At 40.3% G+C, this 27,781-nt stretch overlaps 1 protein-coding gene across 5 annotated transcripts in view; it reads right to left on the reverse strand.

Annotated features, from left to right (window-relative positions):
* The window catches only part of CXXC1 (CXXC finger protein 1), a 1,961,705-nt gene that overhangs the window by 969,455 nt on the left and 964,469 nt on the right, over positions 1 to 27,781 (reverse strand). For all 5 annotated transcript variants that reach the window (XM_044080389.1, XM_044080388.1, XM_044080386.1 and 2 more), the window contains one exon: positions 1 to 32. This exon is cut by the window's left edge and continues 153 nt beyond it. In XM_044080389.1, the coding sequence (XP_043936324.1) occupies positions 1 to 32 (32 nt within the window). The remainder of the gene's footprint in view (positions 33 to 27,781) is intronic.

A 27,781-nucleotide genomic window follows, 5' to 3' on the forward strand; every position in this document is an offset into this window, starting at 1 on the left:
TTCTGTTTATGCCTCTTGTACTTCTCTTCCTTCTAAACAATAAGACAGAAGATTACATAATTAAAATGAGACACAACCAAGTCACCTAAAAGAGGAAATCTAACACATGCACATGAAACTTAACCACAGTTCCCTGCATGTAGCCCCCCTAATTTGAACTTTCAGAAGATAATGATCTTTTTGAGGCTTCAAAACAAGTTTTAAAATACGTATAGCATCTGAAGTCAAAATAATGCCAGTCTTGGTTTTTACTAAGCTTTCTTGACTTGGGCAGTTCTGTCCTACAATGTTGTATTGTCTGAACTTTAGCAGACAGAATATTACATAAGTTTCTGAAAATGATTCAAGTACTGTGCTGAAACAAAACATTACAATGTAATACCAGAAAAAAGTATAGTTGTGGGGGGTGTTCAACACAATAATATATTCCCATACACCAGTAGTGGCCACTCATTAAGGATTACTGGCTGACATTAACAGAGCCCCACTGGGCAGAATTAAAGTTAGTCTATCATCCTCATTCTGCCGCATACTAAGAATTCTGAAGCTCACAATGCTTAAATCTGAATTCTGGCATACAATATATCAGTATTTGCTTTAATGAAAAGCATCTCAACTCTGGATTACAAAAATAAAATGTGTTTTTTTACTAAACTGCACATTCATACCAATAAGCTATGACCAAGTGATAACAATATATCAGAAAATAAATATCTCTATTACTATTTACAAACAGTAACAGATGAAAAATCAAAACATTTAAGTTCATTACAGTGGTTATTTTCTGGGCACCTTATAAAAACAAAACAGTAAAAATAGCAACAGACAAGTAAAACATAAAAATTAAGAATGAACAATTAAAATATATAAATTAAAATAATTTTATACATAGTAAACTGTGAGGCAAGGAAATGTGGGCAAAAACACTACTCCAGCATATTCAATAAATTACAAACACACATGCACGCACAACCATAAGATGAGGGAAAAGATGAGGGGGAGGGAAAAGAGCCAGAGGCAGGAAACCATATAATTTGAGGATCTACAGTTAAGTGCTTCACACAATTCTAAACTAACCTTCCTTTACCCTGGATGAATTTTTACTTTATCAGATTGTTAGTTAATTTCAGTTTTCTTTTAACTGCTTCTGAAGTATCATCCGTAGCTGCACTTATTTGTATTTTTTTTTCAATTTAAAGTAGATTTTATCCCAGGAGAAACGGAGACAGAAGTTGGAGTACAAGGCAAAGAACCAAAACAAACAGTTTCTTTCTAAAAATGTCTTTACAGCTTCAATCAACTTGAGGAAGTAGCTTTAGTAAAAGAAACAGGGTGCAGTTCATTAGCCTATGTTTTTAGAAAAAACTTTTTTTAGTATCTGTATAACAGAAATGTAACATTATTTACATCACCAACAAACAGTGCAATCCTCACAGATGGCACACTTTAGTATCTGTCGAAAGCTGCTTACATCCTTTTATATCTAAATTTCCAAACACTTTTAACTATTACAAAATGAAACAGCCTAACACAAGATTACCAAGACTTAAATCAAGTTTTCTATAAAAATTACATAACTGAATTAATACCACATTAGATCCTTTCCACACATTCTTAGATTATACCATTCCATAAAAAAAGTTGGTGTCAATTTAATATTCCTCCTTCCATAAACATTTCTGATTTCTCTACTTCTTTCATTATACATACAGCATTTATGATACCGTGGAGGTCTTTTGATATCTACTTTCTAGTGATACTTTTCTTTGCTGCTATTATAAGACATACCAAACTTTTTAATGTAATTTAGTCACTACAGGAAACATCTTGTTTAATTTGGAAGGTATATAAATTTATACAACTATTTCCATCCAAATACCCTAAACCTTATTAATTACGAAGCCACTCTGGCTGATAGACACATTTCTTCTGAATTATTCTTGGAGATTTTAAGGTTTAAACACTTTATCAGTCATTTTTTAGGTTAGCTGCTAAATTGATATATTTATTTTTTATAATTCCAGCTTACTATACCTTTGGCATTTCTCAGCTCAAATGTGGTTTCAATTAAATAATGTACAACTTCTGTTGGAGTATTAGACTCCCTCAGTCTTTTTATACCTTCTTCAACAAGGCCCTAATAAAGCACATGCTCCCTTTCCATCAAACTGTTGAAGAATTTTGCTTCATTTCAACTTACACAACATATTCTCTTATAACCTGCTCAAATTATCTGGTTTCCTTCTTTTTCTGCTTCTGAAACCTTCTCTCTTTTCTGACATTCCCTGATAACCCTGTTGGTAGTTAACTCCTTCCATAACGTGCATGGCTTATTCTACAAACATTTTTCAGTCTATTTTTAAGTGTAAACATTTTATTTATTCCCAAAAACTTAATCTAGCAATTTCACACAGGTTTCCCTTGCCTTCCAACAGCATCACCTTCCACTTAGGCAAGTAATCTTCTACTTACAATTAAGTAGAAAAAGGTCTTATGTGGGTGGCCTCAAAATATTCCTGAAGGCACATTATTTTCTTCCATTTCAGCCTATGCTACTGTTATTCTAAATAATTTGTTTACTTCCTTATCAACCTCTTGACAAACCTAGCTTTATGTATAAAAAGAAATGACTGATCCATACACAAAACAAAGAGGACTAAAAACATTTTCATAATCTGTACTTTACTAAATGACTCTAGCCATAACAAGTTGTGCCTTTAGTTTGTTGATAATGTTATCCTTTTTTTCCTCCCACATTTCCTTTGCTGTTTCCACAAACTCCTCTTACAGATTCTTTCTAGACATCACACTTTTCATGTTCTCTTAGGTAAGGGTTGTTCTGGACCAAGTTATTAGTCAGAACACAGCTTAATCCCAAGGCATTTGTTTTGGCTTTATTAACCATGAATCCAGGCATTCTCTAACAATGTACTAGGTTATCTCATAAAGCTGGTAATCCTTCCTCTAGACTAGATGAATATAATAAATAATCAGCAGCAAACAGCTTCAGTTTGTGTTGACCACCACACCAGTTAGAACTTTCCATTTTGCATCCTTTTAATTTCTGGCTACGGGCTCTATTAATAAACATAAAATACAAATACAGTGCAGAGTGGGCAGCTTGCCTTGTCCTCCTACTTAATGTAAAACTGCTGCTTGTGAATATCTATAAAAGCTTTCTGGCAACTTGAATATTTTATTCTGGAGTCCACACCAAATTAAGTGTCTCAAAAGAAAATTTCTAGTCAACTCTGTTAAATGCCTTCTTTACACTGAAGTTACCTAGGAGGTTCACCCTTTACCTCTGCTTTTTCCTGAATTTTCAAGGTTCTACTTATACTAATCCACACTGATCCCACTCCACAATTTGAAGGAACATTTTGCCACTCATTTTGCTACTAAAGACAAGAAATATTTAGTAGTCATGGTTTAAAATGAATATTGGTATGTATTTAATTGGACCAGCTGCATCCTTGCCTCCTTTATGCAATACTACTAGTATTGATCTCTTTCATAGTTGAAGGATTTGATTTCCATCCATAATTTGGTTAAACATTCTTTTCCCAATCACGAAAACAAACTACCACTGGTAAACTGTGTGAAACCAAAAACCAACTACATAAAAAGGTAAAAACTCCACACAGAAGCATGGCAAGAGTAAATATCCATAAAAATGACACTTGCAACACTTGCCACAAAACTCCAGGAAGACTGAGTTCATTAAATAAAACGAATAACTTTAACAGACAAAACGGTAAGCGCTTTTGCAACTGAAAATTGCTTCTCCAGAGCACATAATTTCAACATCAAGAAACAGCTAATAAATAGTAAACATCAATTAACATCAATAAAATGTCCACCAGTGATTGGCATTTTCGTTCAAACCTAAGCCCCAATGCGACCCAAGTATGTATCACTGAAACCAGCTCTTAAGGTTAGGAAGTTGAGGAGGTAATACATTTTATTATTATTTTATTTTGATTATTTTTTTATATATGATGATGTTTCTTTATTTATAGCGAGTTTCACTATGTGGTAACAGGAGTTTTATGTGAATAGATGCGTTCATTTTTAACAATTATGTGTATTCTGTTAACAGAATATGCTTATGCCAAATCATTACAGATATTTACTCTTGCGGTGTTTGTGTGTGGAGTTTTTTCCTTTTTATTCTTTTTCCAGTCTTTATAAGTAAACTACTAATTTCTATTTCTCTCTTGGTATATATCACCTGAAGCTGGAGTTTTTCCAACAGACACTGTTTTCAGGGAAGTCTCTATTTTTTTTTCAATTATTTCCCCCTGTAGCATCCTAATAGAGCCTTTATCTAACTTAAGTGAAGATAACTGAAAAAAATTACAAATCAGATATTCAAATCCCTGATGCAAATCTTCCACATTATACAGATCCATGTAATGATTCTTGACCACTTCAGTAAGTCATCTGGATCCCCAACTATCTTTCTAAATAGTATTCTTTCTACTTTTTGCTGCCTAGCCATCCTTGCTAATATTTTTGTTCCACTGGACTATTGTCAAAATATTTATTTTAAAGCTGCAGCACTGTTTTCCAATATTATGTCCAAGTATTCCCTTACATTTTGTTTCAATTCATAAAACTGCCTAAGATCTTCCACATCCAAGTTTGTAAAATGACACCGAATATCTCTAACCCTTAAGATTTTCCATATACAGTTTTCTGCTATCCTCCCCACATCCCTTTTTCCTTTATTGTTTTATTTCTTATTTGACAGTGAAATAGCTCCCACTCTTTAGAGAATACAGGGTTGTATATTTTGTCCTTAATCAACTTTTGTTGTATTAGCCTTTTAATGTTTGTTCTAAAATACTAATTTTAGCAAAAAATGTAAGAAATCCAGTGTCTTTCCCTGTGTCTTGCACTCCAACTCCATCCTAAACCTAAATGGAGCATGATCTGAAAGTAATACTGCATCAGTGGCTAAATCTCTAACTTAGTTTAAATAGATGGTAATTTTATAAAACCTTTTCAGTGTAACCCATTTTTTTTAATCTGGGCAAATAGCACGTGTAGTGAGAGTAATCACTGAAGGTTTATTTTTTTCCTTTAGATGGCGTAGGTTGTCCCACCTGAAATATCACCGGATTGCAAATTAGATCTCAGCCCCTCCCTTCCCAAAAATAATTCCCTCTATGTAACTCACTACTTTCCCCATCATTTTCTTTAAGTCCTTGCTATGGCTTGGGGGGCACATATATAGATGCAATAGTCCCCCCTTCATTTACCCTTTATTAAAATAAACATTCCCTATGCATCCACAACTTCCTGCTCCACTGACAGTGGATCCCATTTTTTTTATAAACATCTTAATCCATCTGCTGTACTTTCTCCTGTTTAGCCCTGAAACAAATTCCACATCCCTTCTTTTTGTGAACAACATTCGATGCTCCCCTTCAGTAAGATGAGTTTTCTGTAATAAAGATATATTAATCTTCTGCTTTTAAATACATTTTAGGAACGTCTCCCTTTTTAACATCCATTATCTTATCACATTCCATGTCATAAAATTCAAAATGAAACTACAGAAATGTTTAAATTTAATTATTTTGCTGATAAAGTCTTACTGTATCACTGTGCTTATCTCTTAACTATTAACCTTCATCTTCCATAATGAAAATTACTATATCCAATATCTTGCCGACTTCTGTTAATGCAATTTTCTGATTCTGTAGCAGTTTCTATCCAAACTACACATCTTTGCTCCCCCCTCACTATGGCAATGTTTTGCAGCTACTGGGGATAATGCTACAAAACACAATAATAAAAAACACACAATAATAAAAAACACAAAAAGCTCAAGTTAGTTATTTAAACAGTTGAAAAAAAATAGATAAATTGTTAGGCAATGTCTGAAGGCTAAGCTTACTTCTAAAATATATTACTTCTAAACATGTACTACTGTCCTTTACATCCCTCCTGGTGACAAATGCAGTTATACTGGAAGATATCCTACACTGGATATCCATATTTCCACAAAAAAAAAAAAAATACTGCTAGGTGATGTGAGTCAATTGGTTGGACATAAACTAACTCCCCTACATACAGAATGAACTTTGTAAGGCTTCACACAACTAATTAACAGCCGCACACATTATAAGCAAGACAACAAATTGCCTATTAGACTGGATCTTGGCATCAGACCACAGGAAATACTCTACCACGTACAACATCAGACACTCTCAGTGATTATCTCCCAATTTATACCACTGGATATCTCACACATCGAGTTAAACAGCATATTTATAAAACAACACGCAACCTTTCCAAGTTTAACCCAAAAATGTTCATTACTACACTATCACCTATTAAGTGGAACTTCCGCAAAATCCTCCTCAGTAGACAATGCTGCAAATTAACCAACAACTCGTTGGAATACACACGGCAACACAACACTTTAATAAAAAAATAGTAAAAACATACAAAACATGTGAGCACTTTCACAGAGTCCTCTCTGCTTCCTCAGACATACTACAGTAACTGCTGCTCTTGTTTAAATAATGATACATCTAGGTCATATAAAAGTTTAAAAGGACCTACACTATATAAACAATCAAATCATATAAATAATGGACTAAAAATGTATATAAAAAATGTATATAAAAACTGTAAAAGCTGGCTCTATAGAGTTAGATAGTGTTAAAACTGTAAAATATATGTATAGATGTTAAACCATGTGACCAAACATAATAATCAATGTTTCAAAGCCCTGTTACTGAGAAAAGGTTTCAGTGAAACCTTACTATTTAGTCCAGGTGGTCTGTCAGCCTGAAATCTAATTATCCATTCTTGTTGTGAAGCTTCGTGTTCCAGCCTCTTTTATTTTCTTGTACAATGTGTAACACTAGAAATTTGAATGTGCGTGTAGCTCCCTCCTTTATAACATGCATCGCTAACGCACTTGTCTCATTTTTATTTTTAATGTCCCTTACATGTTCTAGGACTCTATCTTTGATCAGCCGATTAGTTTTGCCTACATAGTAGGCTGGGCATTTTGTACAAAGACCAAAATATACAACATTCTTACTGTGACAGTCTGTATAAAAGCGTGTATCAATGCTGAACTTTCTAGTCGGGTGTGTATACTGCCCCCCTCCAAATATGAAGGGGCAGGCTGTACACCTTCTACACGGCAAGGTACCTAGCCTATCAGACCTTGCATAGTGGTCTCCATCTAACTTCTTCTAGCACAACTGTCTTTTTAATGACATGTTGTTTTTAAAGGTAAAAGATGGTGTAGCCCCTATAACACCTTCTAGTTCATCCACATTTAACAATATGCCCCATTTATTTTTAATTACATCACAGACTGTACTAATATTACTTGCAAATGTTAATGGAATACGTAACACACCATTCTCTAGATTTCTGGTTACTGTGGTACTGATGGCATAGTTATTTTGGTAATCTCAGTAAATCTGTGACGGATGTCATTTTGGAAGCCAGAAGGCCTAGTACTAGAAAATCTTATGCTGATAAATGGAAGAGATTCTGGGCTTGGAACCAAGCACAAGGGACTGACACAGCAAAGCTTTAAAAACAACATGTCAAGGTAATTAAGTCTTCAGCCATTTTGATCATCTGTTTTTTGGGCATAGAGGCCTGAGCACATGGCTCATGCGTCGGTTTTTTAGCCTTAGAAGTTGCTTTTGCCTTTGTGTTTGAAGCTGGCGTCGGTTTTATATAGAAATGCTGAGGCCTGAAAACACCCTCAGAAGCCCATCTGAGGGAAAGACATCCACAGGTACAATACTCTGAGAAACTCGCGGCATGCCGGACTCCATATGGGTCTCGGTAGAGGACTGCGACTCAAAAGTAGCGGGCATCAGGGGCTCCAAAAGCGCCTCACTGAGTACCGGCGAACTGGCGACTGGCTTAGGAGAAGCTTTGTCGTCGGTTTTGGACCTCGACGGTCTGGCTCTGTCCTTTTCTTTGCATTTTTTGTGAACTCTGGTAGTCGGATTGCTATCCGACGACATTTCAGAGTACTTAAATCTGTTTCCAAAATATTCTGAAGCAAAGATATACTGATGCTTAATAGTGTGTTGGTTAAATCTAGCACAAAACCGACAGCAAGGCATGTTATGATCTGGGCCTAGGCAAGGAATACAGTACAAATGGAAAATCCTTATGAGGTATTTGCTTCCCACAAGTAATGCAATTATTAACTTTTACTGATATCGGTAGGGAGCAAGAAAAAGCTTCCCCAATGGGGTACTTAGCTTTAACTGAAGACTTCGGTTCTGAAACTCGAATGCGAAAATTACAGGAGTCGGCCGACCGGCACTTGTGAACTGCTACTGCTTCGGGCACCGCGTGGCAAGAAAGACTAAAGAAAATGGTGTCGGCTGCATGTTTTATACCCCTGACATCATGGAAGAGGAGACAGCAACCGACTTAGGACCCAAGACTTTGATATTCAGGCCGAATGAAGGCAACCTGCCAGCAGATTACCCAAATGTAATGACTGCAACAGTGAAACACGAAGAACATCTCCTATACCCAACACAACATGGCCTTCGTCCTTCCCACAGTGCTAGCCCTAACCTTCTAACCTATATAGATACTGTCAATAAAGCTAGGGATAATGACAAACTAGTCTCTTCCTAATTTCTAGGCTTGTCTAAAGCCTTCAACCGTTTGTCACAGCAAACTTCTACTTCAAATGTCCTCACTAGGTCTCTCTCAGCCCACCCTTTGGTGGTTCAAATGATACCTGTCCAATAGGAATTAGTCAGTAAAATGGCACTCCACACTCTGTCCTTACCACCAAGTTACCACTGGTGTACCGCAAGGCTCTGTTCTTGTTTCCCTCCTCTAACAATTTCACCAACATCCTCTATACATTCACACAAAAGGCCAACCTAATACAATACGCAGACGATTCCACTCTCATCTGCACATCTGACATGGTACACCTCCAAAAAATTACTCAGGAACCTTTAACAGTCATTGAAACATGGGTTTGTAACTCATGCTCAACCTAAAAAGCCCAAACTACTATTTTTTCTCCAAAATCCCTTTCTCATGAAAAAAAGTGCAGTTGTGTACACTTACCATAAATGTAGATGTTCAAGTGTATTCACTGTTGCAGTCATTACATTTGGTAATCTGCTGGCAGGTTGCCCTCAGTCGGCCTGAATTCCAAAGTCTTGGGTCCTGCGTCGGTTGCTGTCACCTCTTCCATGACGTCAGGTTGTCAGGGGTATAGAACATGCAGCCGATGCCATTTTCTTTAGTTTTTCTTGCCCCAGATGTCAGGTGCCCCCAAAAAGGTAGCAAAAAAAAAAAAAAAATATATATATATATATATATATATATATATATATATATATATATGTGTGTATATATACATGCATCAATATAAACTCTACCTTCAGCTACAAGCAAATACACCACATAGGTTGTAGAAGATAGAGAAGGAAAGATAAACTCCAGATTGACAGGGGGAGGGTAACCTGGACTGCAACAGTGACTACACTCGAACATCTACATTTATGGTAAGTGTACACAACTGTACTATGTTCTTCGTATTTCAATGTTACAGTCATTACATTCAGGTAGAATCCCAGAGCTATGGTTGGGAGGCTGGAGCTAAACAGCATTAGGTGCGGCTATAAGGCCCTGCAGAACTGCAGTAGCAAAGCCTACCCTGGACTTAGAGTAGAGGCGCAAATGATAATGCTTTGTAAAGGTGTGAACAGAACTCCAAGTAGCAGCCTCTAGAATGTCTTTGGTTGGTACTCCTCTGAGAAAGGTTGCTGAAGTAGCTGCAGCTCTGGTGGAATGAGACCTAATGCCCTTGGGCACAGGTTTACCATGGTGTAAGAAGCAGAAACGGATGCAGTGGCTTATCCACTTTGAAATTGTCTGCTTTGAAATAGCCTTTCCTTCTGATTCTGCAGCATATGTCACTAGTAATTGCTCAGTTTTTCTTAGCGCTTTAGTCCTGCTAAAGTAGAATCTTAGCTGTCTGTGTACATCCAAGGAATACAGAATTCTCTCCCCCTTGTTCTGCGGATTTGGATAAAAGGTTGGCAGATGAATTGTTTGGTTAAGAGCCACACTGGAAAACACCTTAGGCATAAATGTAGGATTTGTCTTCAGAGACACCCTGTCTGGGTAAAATATGATAAAAGGCTCTACAGCCATGAGGGCCTGTAGCTCTGAAACTCTTCTTGCTGAAGTAATTGCTAGTAGCAGAACTGTTTTCCATGATAAGAACTTTATATCAGCAGTAGCAGCTGGTTCAAATGGAGGCAGAGTGAGCTTTTCCAACACATAATTGAGGTCCCATGCAGGTAATGGTGATCTTCTTGGAGGCCTTAAATTTTTGGCTCCTCTAAGATACTGCTTTAGTAAAGGATGAGAAAAGATTGGTGGCTCTGTATTGTAATGAGCCGAAATGGCAGAGGCATGGATTTTAATTGATGAGAAAGATAGGCCTTTGTCAAGCATCTCAGTCAAGTATTGTAATATCTGAGGAATATTTGGTTCTGCTGTATCTGTTCCTTGTGCTTGATTCCAAGCACGGAATCTCTTCCATTTATCAGCATAAGATTTTCTAGTACTAGGCCTCTGGCTTCCAAAATGACATCCATCACAGCTTTACTGAGAGGTGTTGTTTGTATAATTCCATGATCAGCCATGCTGCCAGGTTCAGTGTGTGGAGTTGATTGTGCAGGATCTGATTGTTTTGCTGGGACGGTAGTTGAGGTCTTTGAGGTAAGGCCCAAGCTGGGTATTGAGACAAGTTCCTTAGGACTGGGTACCAGTATTGGCGGGACCAGTCCGGGGCAATTAGTATCATCTTTGGTTTGTCTTATCTGACTTTTAGGAGGACCTTGGGAAGAAGAGGCAGAGGAGGAAAGGCGTAAACTGATAGGTTTTTCCACCTGAAGGATAGGGTGCCCACTTTCCATGCTTGTCTGTGATAAGTCCTTGTGCAGAATCTTTTCAATTGCTAATTTTGAGGCGAGGCAAACAGATCTATGTCTGGGCTCCTCCATTTCTTTGTTATTATGCTGAAGACTTGTGGATTTAGTTTCCACTCATGAGGATCTATAAGGTTTCTGCTTAAAACGTCTGCCAAAGTATTTTGTTTTCCTGACAGGAATTGAGCTTGAAGATGTATTTGGTAAGTCAAAGCTGTGTCACACAGTGCCACGGCTAGTCTGCAAAGGGGGTATGAGTGTGTGCCCCCTTGCTTGTTTATATACCACATGACCGTGGTGTATGTTGACTCCATAAACTTTTTAGGTACCACTGAAGTTTTCTCATATGCAGTCTTGCATATGGAATCAGTAGGATGCAGGATGCCATGAAGCCCAAAGCCTGCAGAATTTGTCTTTCAGATAACTGGGTTTTTGTTGCCATCAGTTTGAAGTAAGTAGTCAGTTGCCTTTGCTTGTCTGGCATGAGGTAAGCCATCTGGGCAGTTGTATTCAAGCTTGCACCCAGGAATGTTATCGTTTGAGGGGGTACCAGTTGTGATTTCTTTTCATTTATTGTGTACCCTAGGCATCTTAGAAGCCTTTTCACAAATGCCAGGTGTTGAAGAAGAATGTTCTTGCTCTCTGCTTGAATGAGACAGTAGTCCAAGTAAGGATATATTTGTATACTTCTTTGTCTGCAAAATGCAATTACTGGTGCCAGGCACTTTGTAAAGACCCTGGGCGCAGTAGATAAGCCAAAGGGCAGTGCAGAGAATTGGTAATGCATTAAGCCAGCCTTGAATCTGATGTATCTTCTGCACGATTGTCTTATTGGGACATGCAGGTATGCCTCTTTTAGGTCTAATGTCACCAGGCAAGCATTCTTGCCCAGCATCGGCAGAAGCTGCTGCAAAATCAGCATTTTGAATTTTGGAATGTCCAGCTATGTGTTCAAAATCGATAAATCCAGTATTGGCCACCAGGCCTAGTCCTTTCTGGGTACCAAGAACAGTCGAGTAAAAACCTTGTCCTTTTTCCTGTTCTGGTACTGGCTGAATGGCCCCCATATCCATGAGGGACGTAACCTGTTTCTGTGCCTCTGCCCATTGATTTTTTGGCAGATCTGGCCAACCATTTGCCATTGGCAGAGTGTGGAAATGGAATCTGTATCCCTGTGATACTATGTTTAGTACCCACTTTTCCTGGGTTATTAACTGCTAATTTTGAGCAAAAAGTGCTAATTTTCCCCCTAAGGGTGCTGCCAAAAGATAAGTGCTTGGTGTTGGCAGAGGGAAGTCATTGGGACTGTTTTCTGTAGGTTTGTGCTTTATCTCCTCCAGATTTGGAGGTAGAAGCGCCCCTTTACTTTGACCTGTATGAATCTTGCGCCTGATATCTGGAACCCTTAGGGCGTCTGTATTTGCCCCTTTGAGCTCTGTCTGACACAGGAAAGGACCAATTTTTTGTAGGCCAGTGTCTACTGAATCTTGGTGGCTGCACTTGTAAGAAGTCTTTTACAGTTTGCATAGACTTAGCTTTGTCTTCCATTTTATTTAAAACCTCTTCTGCCTTGATACCAAACAGAGTATCCTGTTGTAAAGGTGCATCTAGCAATTTAGCTTTAACATGATCAGGCAAATTTTGTTCCTTTAGCCAGGCATGCCTCCTAACCACAGAGCCAGTAACTGCGGCCCTGCAGGAGGCCTCTAAGGAGTCAAAACCACATTGCAAAGTATGCTTTCCAACCTGTTCAGCTGCATGCAATAATTCCTGCAATTCTTTATTTTCTGCACATTCAGAAATCAACATAATTTTCTGTTTCAGCAATCCCATAACATGTTGTTGATACTTAAGCATATGAAATTGACAGTTTAAGGCCCTGACTGCCAAGATTGTAGATGTAGAAACCTTTTTTCCCCATCTGTCCAGTGCCCTTGAATCTCTGTCAGAGGGGGTAGGATTTTTTGCTGTTGAGGCCTTAGCTCCCTTTGGACCCTGTGAAATTGTTTCAGGATCAGCAGCAGGGTTTCCAAATAAAAATTTATGTAAGTCAGGGACCCGGTAATATCTGTCAGGCATACTGGGAGCCGGAGGTAAAGAGTCGGGGGTCAAGCTTGACTCCGAAATCACATCATCCACAATGTCTAAAACAGGGGGAATGGCTAAAGGCCTGTGCTGAGGGAGAAGAAGGAAATCCCTGAGCCTCTTTTTTGATTCTGAGAAATCTTGACTCTCCCAGTGAAAATGCTCCCTCAAAGTATGCAAGGTTTCTCTAAATGAATAATCCTCAGGAGGTGATGCAGATGGTATGGACTCCTCTGCATCAGAATCCTCATAGGGAGGTATAGATAATTCCTGATCAGAAGAGGAATCAGAAGAAATAGAAACCTGATCTGAAGATTCATAATCACTGTCTTGCCTAGGCCTGTTATCTGGAGGGGGATGGGAACCCCTGATCAAGGTAATAAGGTCCTTCAGCCATTTTGATCATTTGTTTTTTAGGCATAGAGGCCTGTGCATGTGGCTCATGCGTCTGTTTTTTAGTTTTAGAAGTTGCTTTTGTCTTTGGTTTTGCAGCTGTCATCGGTTTGATATACAAATGTTGAGGCCTGAAAACCCTCTCAAAAGCCGGTGCCTGCTCAGCGGCTCCAGACCCATCCGAGGGAGATACATCCGTGAGGCCAATACTTTGAGTATCTCACGGCATGCCAGACTCCACATGGGTGTCGGTACAGGCCTACGACTCTAAAGTAGTGGATATCAGGGGCTGCGAAAGCACCTCACTGAGTACCAGCGAATCTGCGACTGGCTTAGGAGAAGCTTCATCGGTTTTGGACCTCGACTGTTGCTCTCTTTCATTTTCCTTGCGTTTTTTATGTACTCCGGTAGTCGCACTGCTATCCAACGACATTTCTGGGTAGTTAAATCTGTTTCCAAAATACTTTGAGGCAAAAATATACAGACGCTTAATTGTGCGTTGGTTAAATCTAGCACAAAACTGACAGCCAGGCACGTTGTAATCAGGGCCTAGGCAAGGAATACAGTATAAATGGAAATCCTTATGAGGTATTTGCTTCCCACAAGTAATACAATTATTAACTTTTTCTGACATCGGAATGGTGCAAGAAAAAACTTTCCCCAATGGGGTACTTAGCTTTAGTGAAGACTTTGGTTCTGAAACTCAAACTGGAATATTTCAGGAGTCGGCCGACCGGCACTTGCAAAATGCTTCTGCTTCGGGTACTGCACAGCAAGAAAGACTAAAGAAAATGGCATCGGCTGCATGTTTTATACCCCTGACGACCTGACGTCATGGAAGAGGAGACAGCAACCGACGCAGGACCCAAGTCTTTGGAATTCAGGCCGATTGAGGGCAACCTGCCAGCAGATTACCCAAATGTAATGACTGCAACAGTTAAACATGAAGAACATCAAAATTTAATGTCCTCGTTCCTGATAATGCAACCACTAAAGTTACTTCTCATAGCTAATTACTAGGCGTGACAGTTCATGATAATCTTACATTTGATCTGCATATACAAAACTGCATAAGAAAAAACTCGTCAAAAACTAGGGATGTTTTACAGAGCCAAAAACATTCTCACTGACGCAACTAAATCTGCATTTGCCACTACTTATCTCCTCCCCACTCTTCTTTATGGGGCTTCCATCCTTACTAACCTCATGGTTTCACAAAAATTAAAACGAACAATGCTATAACAAAGTTGCTAAATTTGCAGCAAATGCCCTATTTCAGAACCCACCACTGTATAGCACTACAAAGCTTAAACTGGGTCAGAACTGCCTCATCAACCAACATATACACAGTTTCTTGCCAACTATAAAATTATCCAGCCTTCATCTGCCTGTCTAGCACAACTACACAACTATGTTCCTAACCAGTCACTGCGATCCAGTGACCAAAAACTCCTGTCTGCCTACAAACCTATCAAAATCTGCTGGGCATTGTCTGTATCCATACTAGGTTACCAAGGCCTGAAACTCCTTACCTGTATCTATCAGGTCAATATCCCCCCCCCCCCCCCTTTTCAAAACCACTCTGAGAAACTTCCTAGTTAAATCTGGCTCTGCTCTTGCTCGAAAGCAGGATAAACTATATCCCTAATTATAAACAAGTACCTTTTCATTCTTTAGGCCTCCTTACTCTCCCTTATCTTACCTCTTTACTTCTATCAAATTCTCTTCCCTGACCTTCTCTCTAAATATACCATAAGCCCGTTTTTCCTCTATGTCAGATTGCAATTCCTGTTTGTATAAGACTAGCTTACCTTTGATTTCTCTACAAACTGTCTGAAATGTTACAAATATTAAATGATTGTCATATAACTTGTATCGAATCTTAACCAGTGTTTTTATATTATGTCTAATTTGTTATAATTATTTAAATTGCAGATGGTTTTGTTTTATTTTTGAAGGTTGTAAAATTATTGTTATTAAAATGTTTTGTTATAATTTGGAGCTTCTCTCCCAGGGCCTCTATTGAAAATGGGCTTCTACCAAGTTGGACTTTCCCGGTAATCAAATTTCAATAAATAGATAAATAAAATATGGGGTATAGTGTTTCCACGCCCCAGTGCTGTACTGCTCAGGAACCTTTCAGTTAAGAAACTGCCATTCACTCCCCATCCCAACAGGGATCAAATTACAAAAACAGTAGCTGTAACTTGCATCTGCCAGAATCACATCCCCTGTGACACTATATAACCTCAGTTTGCTTTTTACTTCTCTACTACAATTTTAACACTACTACAATTTTAACAGCATACCTCAAATTTTCAGGTGACACAGGTTATATTCAACCATCTTTGTGATAACACAAAAGCAGGCCATTAAACTATTCACATGATTCTATAATCTTTACATACTGATTCACTGCTAGATTGGCCAATGTAATAAATGTTTATTTTTACTAGTACGCCTTGACTTCTTTTTAGATATCACTGTCCGTCCACTGTTCATTAGTCAATCCAGATGGCATGTGCATTAACTCCGAAAAGCAACAGTATTTTAACTACAATTAAGTACATGGTTAATGATGCATTTTTTTGGACAAGTCAATGGCTGTATCATGATAAAAGGCATCAACAAGAAACAATGACACTACTCCTAAAACCATTAAAAAACTCAAAAATAATGCTTATTTCACTCAGACAAAACAAGCTCAACAAAAGTGTGGAGAGGTAGAAAGTGTTACACTGATGGGCAGAGAACAACATACAATAGAAACAAATCTGTAATATGGCCACTGTAACTAAAACTAAAACACATGCTGCAAAAGAGTAATCCAAACAACATGCTTATATATCAGACGATTCCCCTGAAAGTACAGTTTTGTACCTACCATAAATGTAGATGTTCGAGGATTCCCTTGCTGCAGTCCTGACAATTGGGTATAGTCCGCGTCCCAGTCGGCCCGAATACCAGAGTATAAGGCTGACGTCGGTCATGGCGCCTTAGACTGACGTCAGTACGTCAGGGTACTAATGCGCATGACCGGCGTCATTTCCTCAGTCTTTTCTTGCCCCAGATGTCAGAAGACCCAAAAAGACAAGTCCCAAAAACAACCTGCACCAAAAAACATGTACCATATATACAGTAATATATACAAAAAATATAAGCATGTAAACTCACCTACATAACCACCCTGAAACACAGAGGGGAAGGAGGGAGGGTAAATTGGACTGCAGCAAGGGAATCCTCGAACATCTACATTTATGGTAGGTACAAAACTGTACTATGTTCTTCGCCTTCCCTTGCTGCAGTCCTGACAATTGGGTAGAATCCCAAAGCAGAGGTAAGGGAGGCTGGCAAATTATAAAGTAGCAGGAGCTGACAACATGCCTTGTAAAACAGCTGTGGCAAAACCAGCTCTAGTCTTAGAGTATATAGGCAGGTGATAATGCCTAGAGAAAGTATGCACTGAACTCCAAGTAGCTGCTTCCAGAATATCCTTAGTTGCCACCCCCCTTAGAAATGCTGTTGAAGTGGCAGTAGCCCTAGTGGAATGAGGCCTAATCCCAGCTGGAACCTCTTTGCCATGATGGGAATAACAAAATGCAATGCAAAAGCCAATCCACCTAGAAATAGTTTGTTTTGACACAGGCTTGCCCTGTGAACTTAAAGCAAAAGAAACAAGTAACTGCTGAGACTGTCTAACATCTTTAGTCCTGCTCAAATAATAACGCAATTGCCTGTGTACATCTAAAGTGTGCAAAATCTTTTCCCCTTTATTTTGAGGATCCATAAAACGTAGGCAAATGAATAGTTTGGTTTAAAGCCACACTAGAAACCACCTTAGGCATAAAGGAAGGATTAGTACGTAATGATACCCTGTCCTTATGGAAAATCAAAAGGGCTCTACTGCCATAAGGGCCTGCAACTCAGACACCCTTCTTGCAGAAGTAATAGCCAACAGAAAAGCAGTCTTCCATGACAAATATTTCAATTCAGCAGTAGCTGCAGGCTCAAAAGGTTGTAGAGTAAGTTTTTCCAACACAAAATTGAGATCCCAAGCAGGAGTAGGAGCTCTACGTGGCGGTCTGATATTCTTTGCCCTCTAAGAAACTGCTTGAACAAAGGATGCGAAAACAAAGGTGGGTCACAATCATAGTGAGCTGAAATTGCTGCAGCATGAATCTTTATGGAAGAGAAAGACAAACCTTTGTCCAATAACTCAGTAAGATATTGAAGAGCCACACTCAAATTAGGCTCTGAAATCTCCAAATTCTTTGCTGTACACCAAAATAAAAATCTCTTCCATTTTTCTGTACACTCTCCTAGTACTAGGCCTTCTAGCTTCCATAATCACATTTAAAACTTGTTGAGGAAGCTGAGACCTACCATGTTTCAACCCAGAATATGCCAAGCTGTGAGATGAAGAGATTGAAGCTTGACATTGAGCAGATGACCGTCCTTCTGAGATAACAGATGAGGAATCAGAGGTAAAGGCCATGGAGGCTTCTTTACAAGACTCCTTAGAAGTGGGTACCAGTGTTGCCGAGGCCAATCTGGAGCTATCAAAATCATCCTTGGCCTGTCCTGTCTGACCTTTAGTAATACCTTTGGAAGAAGAGGTAGAGGTGGAAAGGCATAGACATGAAGGTTTTTCCAACTGAAAGACAGAGCATCCACTTTCCAAGCTGTGTGATGAAACCCCTTTGTGCAATACTTTGGCAGCTGGTGGTTTAGTGGAGAAGCGAACAGATCTATGTCTGGAGTTCCCCATGACACTGTCAATTTTTGAAATACATGAAGATCCAGTTTCCACTCGTGGGGATCCATGATTTGTCTGCTTAATACATCTGCTAGGGAGTTCTGTGCTCCTGGCAGAAACCTTGCCTGAAGAGTCAGTTGCAGGCTTAACGCAGTCTCCCATAAAATCATTGCTTGCCTGCATAGAGGATAAGAATGTGTTCCCGCTTGCTTGTTGATGTACCACATGACAGTTGTGTTGTCTGTCAGAATCAACACCTGCCCTGGAAGAAGTAACGCCTTGAACGCCATCAATGCAAACTGGACTGCTAACATCTCCTTCATGTTGATATGTAGATGCTGTAGTCTGGCAGGCCACTTGTCTTGTATCCACTTTCCATTTAGATGAGCTCCCAAGCAGTGTCCGAGGCATCTGTCGTTAAAATCTGACTCGCCTCTGGCCGGGTCACAGAGAGTCCCTTGTTTAGGTGACATTCCTGAGCCCACCACAAGAATTCCTTTTGAAGGCAAGGTATGATTTGAATGACAGTGTCCAAATCTTGGCAGTGCTGTGTCCATACATTTTGAGATACCATTGCAGCTTCCTCATATGCAGTTTGGCATTGGGAAGCACCAGAATACAAGATGCCATGAACCCTAATGCTTGAAGGACTGTCCTTGCAGTCAGCACGGACTGATGAGATAGTTGATGGAAGTAAAGTGACAGACTGTTTTGTTTGTCCGGGGTTAAAAGGCCATCTGGGCTGCTGTATTCAGTCTCACACCCAGAAAGCACATGTCTTGAGAGGGTACTAGACTGGACTTTATTTCGTTCACAGAATACCCTAGGCATCTTAGCACTGCTATGACAAATTCCAGATGCTGTAGAAGGTGTTCCTTTTCTTGAGCCAGAATCAGGCAGTCGTCCAAGTAAGGATAAATTTGAATGCCTTGAAGCCTGAAGTAAGCTATCACTGGAGCCAGAACCTTTGTGAATACTCTGGGCAGTAGATAAGCCAAAGGGCAATGCAGAGAACTGATAATGAAAATCTCCAGTTCGAAACCGCAGATACTTTCTGCAACTTAGCCTTATGGGCACATGAAGGTAAGCTTCCTTGAGATCCAAAGTTACCATCCAGTGATCCTTGCCCAGCAGAGGTAACAGTTGCTGTAACGTCAACATCTTGAACTTGGGAATGTCCAGATAAGTGTTGAGGATAGATAAATCCAAAATTGGTCTCCACGTGTTCCCCTTCTTTGGCACTAGGAACAGGCGAGAATAAAATCCAAGCCCCTTTCTGACACAGGGACTGGCTGAATAGCCCCTATCTGGAGTAACTGAGAAACTTGCTTGTGAGCCTCTTTTCTTTGTGGAGGAGGAACATCTGGCATGCCTTTGAAAGGGGCATTGTGTGGAAATAAAATCTGTACCGTGATGAATGATATCCAGCACCCATCTGTCTTGAGTGATTAAATCCCAATTTTCTTTGAAAAGAGACAATCTTCCTCCCAAAGGAGCTGCCAGACGAGAGTCCACTGGCAGCTGAAAAGGCAGGTCATTGGTTCTGCTTACGAAAGGACTGACCCCTGCCCTCACCAGAAGTCTGAGCAGGTGAACTGTCTGATCTAGGCCTAAACGAACCTTGAGCCCTGCCCCTCCCACGTCTAGATCTACCCCTAGACTGGGAACCATAAGCAGGATATGTCCACCCCTTAGCAGGCCAATTTCTACTAAACTCCGGAGGCTGCACCTGCAAAAAATCTTTAACAGTCTGCATAGACTTAGCTTTGTCCTCCATTTTCTTTAAAACTGCTTCCACAGGCGGTCCAAACAACACATCAGACTGTAAAGGAGCATCCAAAATCCTGGTCTTAACATGCTCAGCTAAATTCTGATCCTTCAACCATGCATGTCTGCGAAGAACAGAACTAGTAGCAGCCACCCTCGAGGAGGCCTGAACAGCATCAAAACCACACTGCAAAGAATGCTTACCCACTTGTTCAGATACATGAACCAAATCCAGCAATTCTTTACACTCAATACCTTCCGCCAAAGCATCCACCTTAGATTTCAATTGTGAAAGGAGATAATTCTGATATTTCAGCATATGAAATTGACAATTCAACGCCCTCATGGCTAGAGTGGAAGAAGTATATACTTTCTTACCCCACCTATCCAAAACCCTCGCCTCTTTATCAGAGGGTACAGGATTTTTAACCACAGAAGCTTTAACACCTTTAGGCCCCTGAGAAACAGTTTCTGGGTCCGCCCTGGGACTCTTAAACAAATACTTATGAGCTTCGGGCACCCTATAATACCTATCAGGCTTAACAGGAGCAGGAGGCAAGGAATCAGGGTTCAGAGAAGCCTCTGCAAAAACATCCTCCACCACATTTAACACAGGAGGAATAGCTAAGGGCCTATGCTGGGGCAAAAACAAGAATTCCCTAAGCCTTTTTCTGGAGTCAGAGTAATCTTGGCCTTCCCATTTAAAGTGCTCCCTCATGGAGTGAAGAGTCTCAGAAAATGAAAAATCCTCAGGAGGAGAAGCTGAAGGAGTGGAATCATCCACATCAGAATCAGAATAAGTAGGAAACTCTTGCAAGTCTTCCACAGAAGACTCTGAAGCCTGTGAACACTGTTCAAAACTATCAAACTCCTGTTCCACCCTAGGCCTCTTATCAGGTGGGGGCATAGAACCTCTAATCAGAGTAATCAAATCTTCTGCCATTTTAAGCATATGTTTCTTAGGCACAGAGCCGAAATGCTAGGAGAAGCCCCTACAGAAGCTGAACTTGGCCTTCCTCTAAAAGAAGCTTTGGCAACAGAAGGAGAGGCCCTAACTACCTTGGGAAGAGAGGGAAGAACAGTTACCTGAGAAGCCCCCTCAGCCTGGCCTACCTCCTGAGAGGGCACATCCTGTAACAGTAAAGTATCTGCCTGAGACTCCATAGAGACTCCTGGCAAAACTTCTGGCTCCCCTGAGCCTTCTAGAGGACCGACGTCCGGGACTGCCGGTTCCTCACCCCTAGACTTCACTGTTTTGTCCTTGCGCTTCTTAGATGAAGCAGGCGTCGGAGTATCCGACGGCATAGTATAATTGCAACGCTTCCCAAAGACTAACCTAGCACAATCAAGCCTCCTCTTAATAGTGCGCTTGTTAAATCTAGCACAAGAGCGGCAACCAACAACGTCGTGCTCAGGCCCTAAACAAGGTATACACAATGTATGATAATCCCTATGCGGTATCTGCTTCCCACAAGAAATACAGTTATTCACTTTTTCTGACATCCGGTTAAATACTGAGGCAAGAAAAACCAAAATGTTCTAACGCGGTTACTTAGCCAACTCTGTACTCGGTCTGAAACTCCGGTTTCGGAAAATCTCAGAACGCCAACCTGCACTCGCAAAATTGCTTCTGCATCGGACCATGCGGCAAAAAAGACTGAGGAAATGACGCCGGTCATGCGCATTAGTACCCTGACGTACTGACGTCAGTCTAAGGCGCCATGACCGACGTCAGCCTTATACTCTGGTATTCGGGCCGACTGGGACGCGGACTATACCCAATTGTCAGGACTGCAGCAAGGGAAGACGAAGAACATCACTGTCTTCAAAGTTCAGTTTCAGTGCCAGCTTAACCACTGCATAGGCTGAGTATGTTTACTTGTAAATCCTATTGTCTTGCTAGGTAACACACTCCCTTTCCCTGGATAATCCAAGTCTTGAACTTTGCCTGTTTACATGGTTTTCTCCAGTATGGTCTTCTCAGATCAAGCGTACAGCTTCACATGGCTAATTAACTCTTAAGTAGAGTGTTCTGCATTGTGATAGTTAATGTGACAGAATAATAGCCTTGAAAAGCATGCAAAAATAAATTAAACTAATAATAAGTTATTAAAGTTGGTGTTACACTAATGTAAAAAGAAAATGGATTTCATATTTTCCTAAATATATGGCTTACACTTTGTAAGCCCATAATGGATTAAAAGTAACATGCTCTACAGTCCATGCAATCAGCCCAAGTAATAATAATCTAAACTACAGAGTCCAAGACATTATGAATATATTCCCACAATGCAACCAACAGTCACATATTTCCAGTGCCAACTGATCCACATAAACCTTCTTCACTATTTAATTATGGATGACTTCTTCCACAAGGGTCTCCTCCTCAATTCCATGAATAGAAATCTCCTCCTGCAATGCTTTCTTTATATGTTTCATAATTTTCTTTTCAATGGTAGTCCAGTTGTTTAAGTGCGGAAAACATTTAGATGGCACAGTTCTTGGTCCCCATGACAACAGTAACTGATTAACTAATGAATTCTGCTTCTTATTGCTGGAATTCACTTAGTGCTGTTGTATCTTTCGGCTTTTCCCGGTTAGGGGTCGCCACAGCGGAACTCCGGTCTGCTAATGATTGGCAGCAGATTTTTACGTACTGAGTTACCAGCCCTGACGTACAACCTTCAACGAAGGTATGCCCATTCACGCATGTCTCCACACAGAAGACGCTTTAGCTGAGAATCGAACTGGACAACGTCTTACTGTGAGGCGACAACGCTACCGCAGCACCACCACCGCATGCTCACTTAGTGCTGTAAGTACTGTGCCTGTGCCTTAAATAGTTATTTCTGCAACCACCACTTTGGGATCCAGAAAATATTTGCTATTTCTTAAGAATCTTCATCACAGCAGGGTAGAGTAACCTGAATTTCAAGCTCACTTCATTGCACAACTAAATGAATGGAGTAAATGTATTCCTTTCAAGTCTAGTTTGGAAGGAATAATTGCTGTTTATGAAACTCCATGCTAATTCAACCATTAATTGTTTATCTTTACTCCACAACTTTTAAAGCAAGGCTTACTTTATCTTGCAGTTTTGGAATTCAACTAAATCAGACAAGGGATTTTCTTACTAACTGCAGTGGAAGGAAAAATCCTATGTGCTCTAAAGACATTATAAAGTTATTCCCAAACAGCATACAACAGTAAAAATCACACTTTGCCCAGATAAACCTCCTCTACCATTTAATTATATTCTACCTGGGTTTCTCCCTTTAGCACTTCTGTCCATTTGCTTATCTGTTTCATAAAACCCTTGACAGCTATTGCCTTATTAGTCCGGAAATGGTGTAGTCCAGTGCCCAAGCCAATTCCTGTGCAGAAATGGCCTGGATTGAGGAGTCATACAGTTAGAGGTAAAGATGAATTCCTTCCTCCCCCCAAAACACACGCAGTAGGAGGTAGAGAAAAAAGTCTTCCCCAGGAGAAAGGAGGAGAAATATATAGGTACTGGTGTGACCCTGCAATGAATCTGAGGAATTTACTGCCGTTGTAAAACAAAACATAAAGGCAGCATTTCTTAAGTCTAGAATGGCCAGGGCAGCTCCTGGCATCAAAATGGGGAGAGTAAAGGGTGCACAGTCAGCAACCTGACATTTTCTTACATCTAGAGGATTAGTTTACACTTGACAGATTTAGAACACATCACTATGGTCCATCATTTCTTAGGATTAGGAAATGAGACTTGGAATAAAATCTTGTATCTTCCTCTCCAGAAGATGCTCTTTGTATGACAGTTAATGTCAGCAGTTGTTTTAGTACTTCACCTGTCAAGTAAGACCTACTCTTGGGGTACTTGAAACATCCCTGTGAAGGGTGGCAAAATACAAGATTCTACTTTGCATTCTGAAACAATAAGCTTCCTCACCTAAGGAACTGTGGTCAGAGCAAACCATTGTTTTAAACTGTGTGAGCTTTTCACCTAAAAGGGTGGGAAAGAAACTAAACAGTCAACAGTGCGGGGCACTGTCTTGGGCAGGGGCCATTTCCCCATATTTTTCAACTGTGTTGCCTGTTCTAGCCTCTGTCTTTGCCAGGAGTCTTTTTCAAAGGCTTTTTACAAGTTAACTAATCAATGTGGGTCTGTTTCTTATTCATAGATGCACAGGCATTCCAAGACCATAGTCTTATAAAATCACTAACAACGCCGCGGTGGTGCAGCTGTTAGTGTTGCCACCTCACAGCAAGAGGTTCTCCCATTCAATTCTTGGCTGGAGCGCCTTCTGTGTGGAGTTTGCATGCCCTCCCCACGGTCGAGTGACATTAAAGGCATGTAGATAGGTGTGAGCGTGAATGGGCATGCCTTCGTTGAAGGTTGGGCGTCGGGCTGGCAACTCGGCATCATAAAATCCACTGCCAATCTTCAGTGGACCGGAGTTCCGCTGTGGCGACCCCCTAACCGGGAAAAGCCGAAAGACTTGTGAGTCTTATAAAATCACTGCTGTTTTGCATGACTGTTTTGGTTGTACTTCAGGCAAAGGAAGTAAAATACCTGTTTCAGTGTGCAGACAGTTTTCATCTTTTCCCATGGCATCACAAAATTTCTTAGGCCAGAAGACCAAACAGATGGTATTCCTCCATCCTCCAAGAAGATGGTAAGAATCTGCCTCTTGAAATCCACCAACAAGGACTGAATCTTTAACCAAGTAAGCCACCTCAATATTGCATCAGAAGCCACTATCTTAGTTGAAGCATCTATGGCAACACATCCACATTTAATGGCAGGTTTACCCATCTTTAAAGATATTAGAACTAGCTTTAGAAACCTTTGTCTTAAAATTGCACCAGGTTATGGCTTGTGCCATGTCTTCCAATATGTACAAGAATATCTCCCTGGTACTGCAACATAAGAGTCCGGCAGACAATGTCCTGGATCCCCACAGAGAACAACAAGACTAGATTCTTGCTAAATATATGCACCACCCCAATACCTTTATTATTTGGCAGGGCATTAGAGCTTGGTTTGTTGCTTTAATGATATCCAGGAAAATGACTGCTCTTCTACTGGGTTTTTATACAAGTATTTTTTGTCCTTCTTCAACTAGGAAAATCTACCTGATCTTTTAGGAGCTGGACCAAACATCTAGCTACAGAAAGTCACTGTTAAAGGCATTTCTGAATGTTTGGTGGGTGGCAGTTGGCTCTGCACATTTACAACCATCAAGGTAGCTTTTAAGTGAGTTATAAAGTTCGTCAGACACCATTTAAAACATTTCCTCATTAAACTGATGTTTTCTCCAAATGGGAGATCATCAACTCCTCATTCACATCAGAACCTAGGGAAGAATATAGCTGTGATAAAGGGACGATAAGGAAGCAGTCACAGTGCTGTCTGAATCCAGAGGCACTTTGAAGGTTAAGGATTATGATGGAAAAAGTATCAGAGCTGAGGACTTGAATGACAAAAATGCAGAGCTGACACCCTCGGTCCTCTGGAAGGTATTGTTCACCCTGCCCACTTCCTTAATAAATATTTATTTTTGGCTTCTTGTTTACGTGGCACAAAGCCTTTGTTTTTTTTTTTTTTGACTTGCTGAGAGATGGTGTCACACCCTGAAGAGGCAGATGGGAAATGGAGTCTGGATAAGGCATAGATGCTTCTGGTGGTCAATAAAGGCCCAATATTATCAGCCTTATATTTTTGTTTATTTTTATATATATATATATATATATATATATATATATATATATATATATGCACACACACACACACACACACACACTCACACACAAGCATATCTTGCAGGGAAAAATGGGTGTTGCTCTCCTTGATGCAAACAAGCACTTAAGCTGAATAATCCTCTAGTAGGGTGAATCAGCACACTTAGGAATGACTTTTCCAGAAAAAAATTTTATCAGCCTAGGAAAAATCTTCAGTTGTGTACACTTACCATAAATGTAGATGTTCGAGTGTATTCACTGTTGCAGTCATTACATTTGGGTAATCCTGCTGGCAGGTTGCCCTCAGTCAGCCTGAATTCCAAAGTCTTGGGTCCTGCGTCGGCTGCTGTCGCCCCGTCCCTGACGTCAGGTCGTCAGGGGTATAAAAGAAGCAGCTGACGCCATTTTCTTCAGTTTTTCTTGCACCAGATGTCAGGTGCCCCCTGAAAGGGTAGCCAAAATTTATTTATATATATATATATATATATATATATATATAAAAAATACATGCACCAATATAAACTCAACCTTCATCTACAAGCAAATACACCACATAGGTTGTATAAATCAGAGAAGGAAAGATAAGTTCCAGCAGAAAAAATGGGGAATGGCGGGTTGGTAACCTGGACTGCAACAGTGAATACACTCGAACATCTACATTTATGTTAAGTGTACACAACTGTACTATGTTCTTCGTATTTCACTGTTGCAGTCATTACATTTAGGTACAGTCTCAAAGCTATGGTTGGGAGGCTGGAGCTAAACAGCATTAGGAGTGGCTATGAGGCCCTGCAGAACTGCAGTGGCAAAGCCTGCCTTGGATTTAGAGTAAAGTGGCAGATGATAGTGCTTTGTAAAGGTGTGCACTGAACTCCAAGTAGCAGCCTCTAAAATGTCTTTGGTTGGTACTCCCATGAGAAAGGCTGCTGAAGTGGCTGCAGCTCTGGTTGAATGTTGCCTAATGCCCTTAGGCACTGGCTTGCCATGGTGAAAATAGCAGAAACAAATGCAGTGGCCTATCCACTTTGAAATAGTTTGCTTTGAGATAGCCTTTCCCTGTGATCCTGCAGCATATGCCACTAGTAATTGCTCTGTCTTCCTGAAAACTTTGGTTCTGTCCAAGTAGAATCTAAGCTGTCTGTGTACGTCCAAAAAATGCAGAATTCTCTCCCCCTTGTTCTGTGGATTTGGATAAAAAGTTGGCAGATGAATAGTTTGGTTAAGAGCCACACAGGGCACCACCTTAGGCATAAATGTTGGGTTTGCCCTCAGAGAAACTTTGTCTGGATAAAACATGATAAAAGGTTCCACAGCCATGACAGCCTGTAGCTCTGAAACTCGTCCTGCAGAAGTTATTGCTAGGAGCAGAGCTGTTTTCCAAGATAAAAACTTTATATCAGTAGTAGCAGCTGGCTCAAAAGGAGGCAGGGTGAGATTTTCCAAGACATAGTTGAGGTCCCCTGCAAGTATTGGTGATCTCATTGGAGGCCTTAATTTTTTGGCTCCTCTGAGGTCCTGCTTTAATAAAGGATGAGAAAAGATTGGTGGCTCTGTATTGTAATGAGCTGAAATGGCAGAGGCATGAATGTTAATGGATGAAAAAGATAGGCCTTTGTCCAGCATCTCAGTTAAGTATTGCAAAATCTGAGGAATATTTGATACAGCTGTATCAGTTCCTAGTGCCTGGTTCCAAGCACAGAATCTCTTCCATTTTCCAGCATAAGATTTTCTAGTACTAGGCCTTCTGGCTTCCAACATGACATCCATCACAGCTTTACTGAGAGGTGTGCTTTGTATGATTACATTATCCGCCATGCTGTCAGGTTTAAAGTCCTGAGTTGGCTGAGCAGGATCCGACTGTTTTGCTGGGATAGTAGATGGGGTATTTGAGGCAAGGTCCAAGCTGGGCATTGAGACAAGTTCCTTAGGATTGGATACCAGTACTGGCGGGGCCAGTCTGGGGCAATCAATATCATCTTTGGCTTCTCCTGTCTGACCTTTAGGAGTACCTTGGAGAGGAGAGGCAGTGGTAGAAAGGCATATACTGATAGGTTTTGCCAGCTGAAAGATAGGGTGTCCACTTTCCATG

This window comes from Protopterus annectens, chromosome 8.part0, assembly GCF_019279795.1.
Source record: "Protopterus annectens isolate FY-2018-M chromosome 8.part0, PAN1.0, whole genome shotgun sequence".
Taxonomy (NCBI): Eukaryota; Metazoa; Chordata; order Ceratodontiformes; family Protopteridae; genus Protopterus; species Protopterus annectens.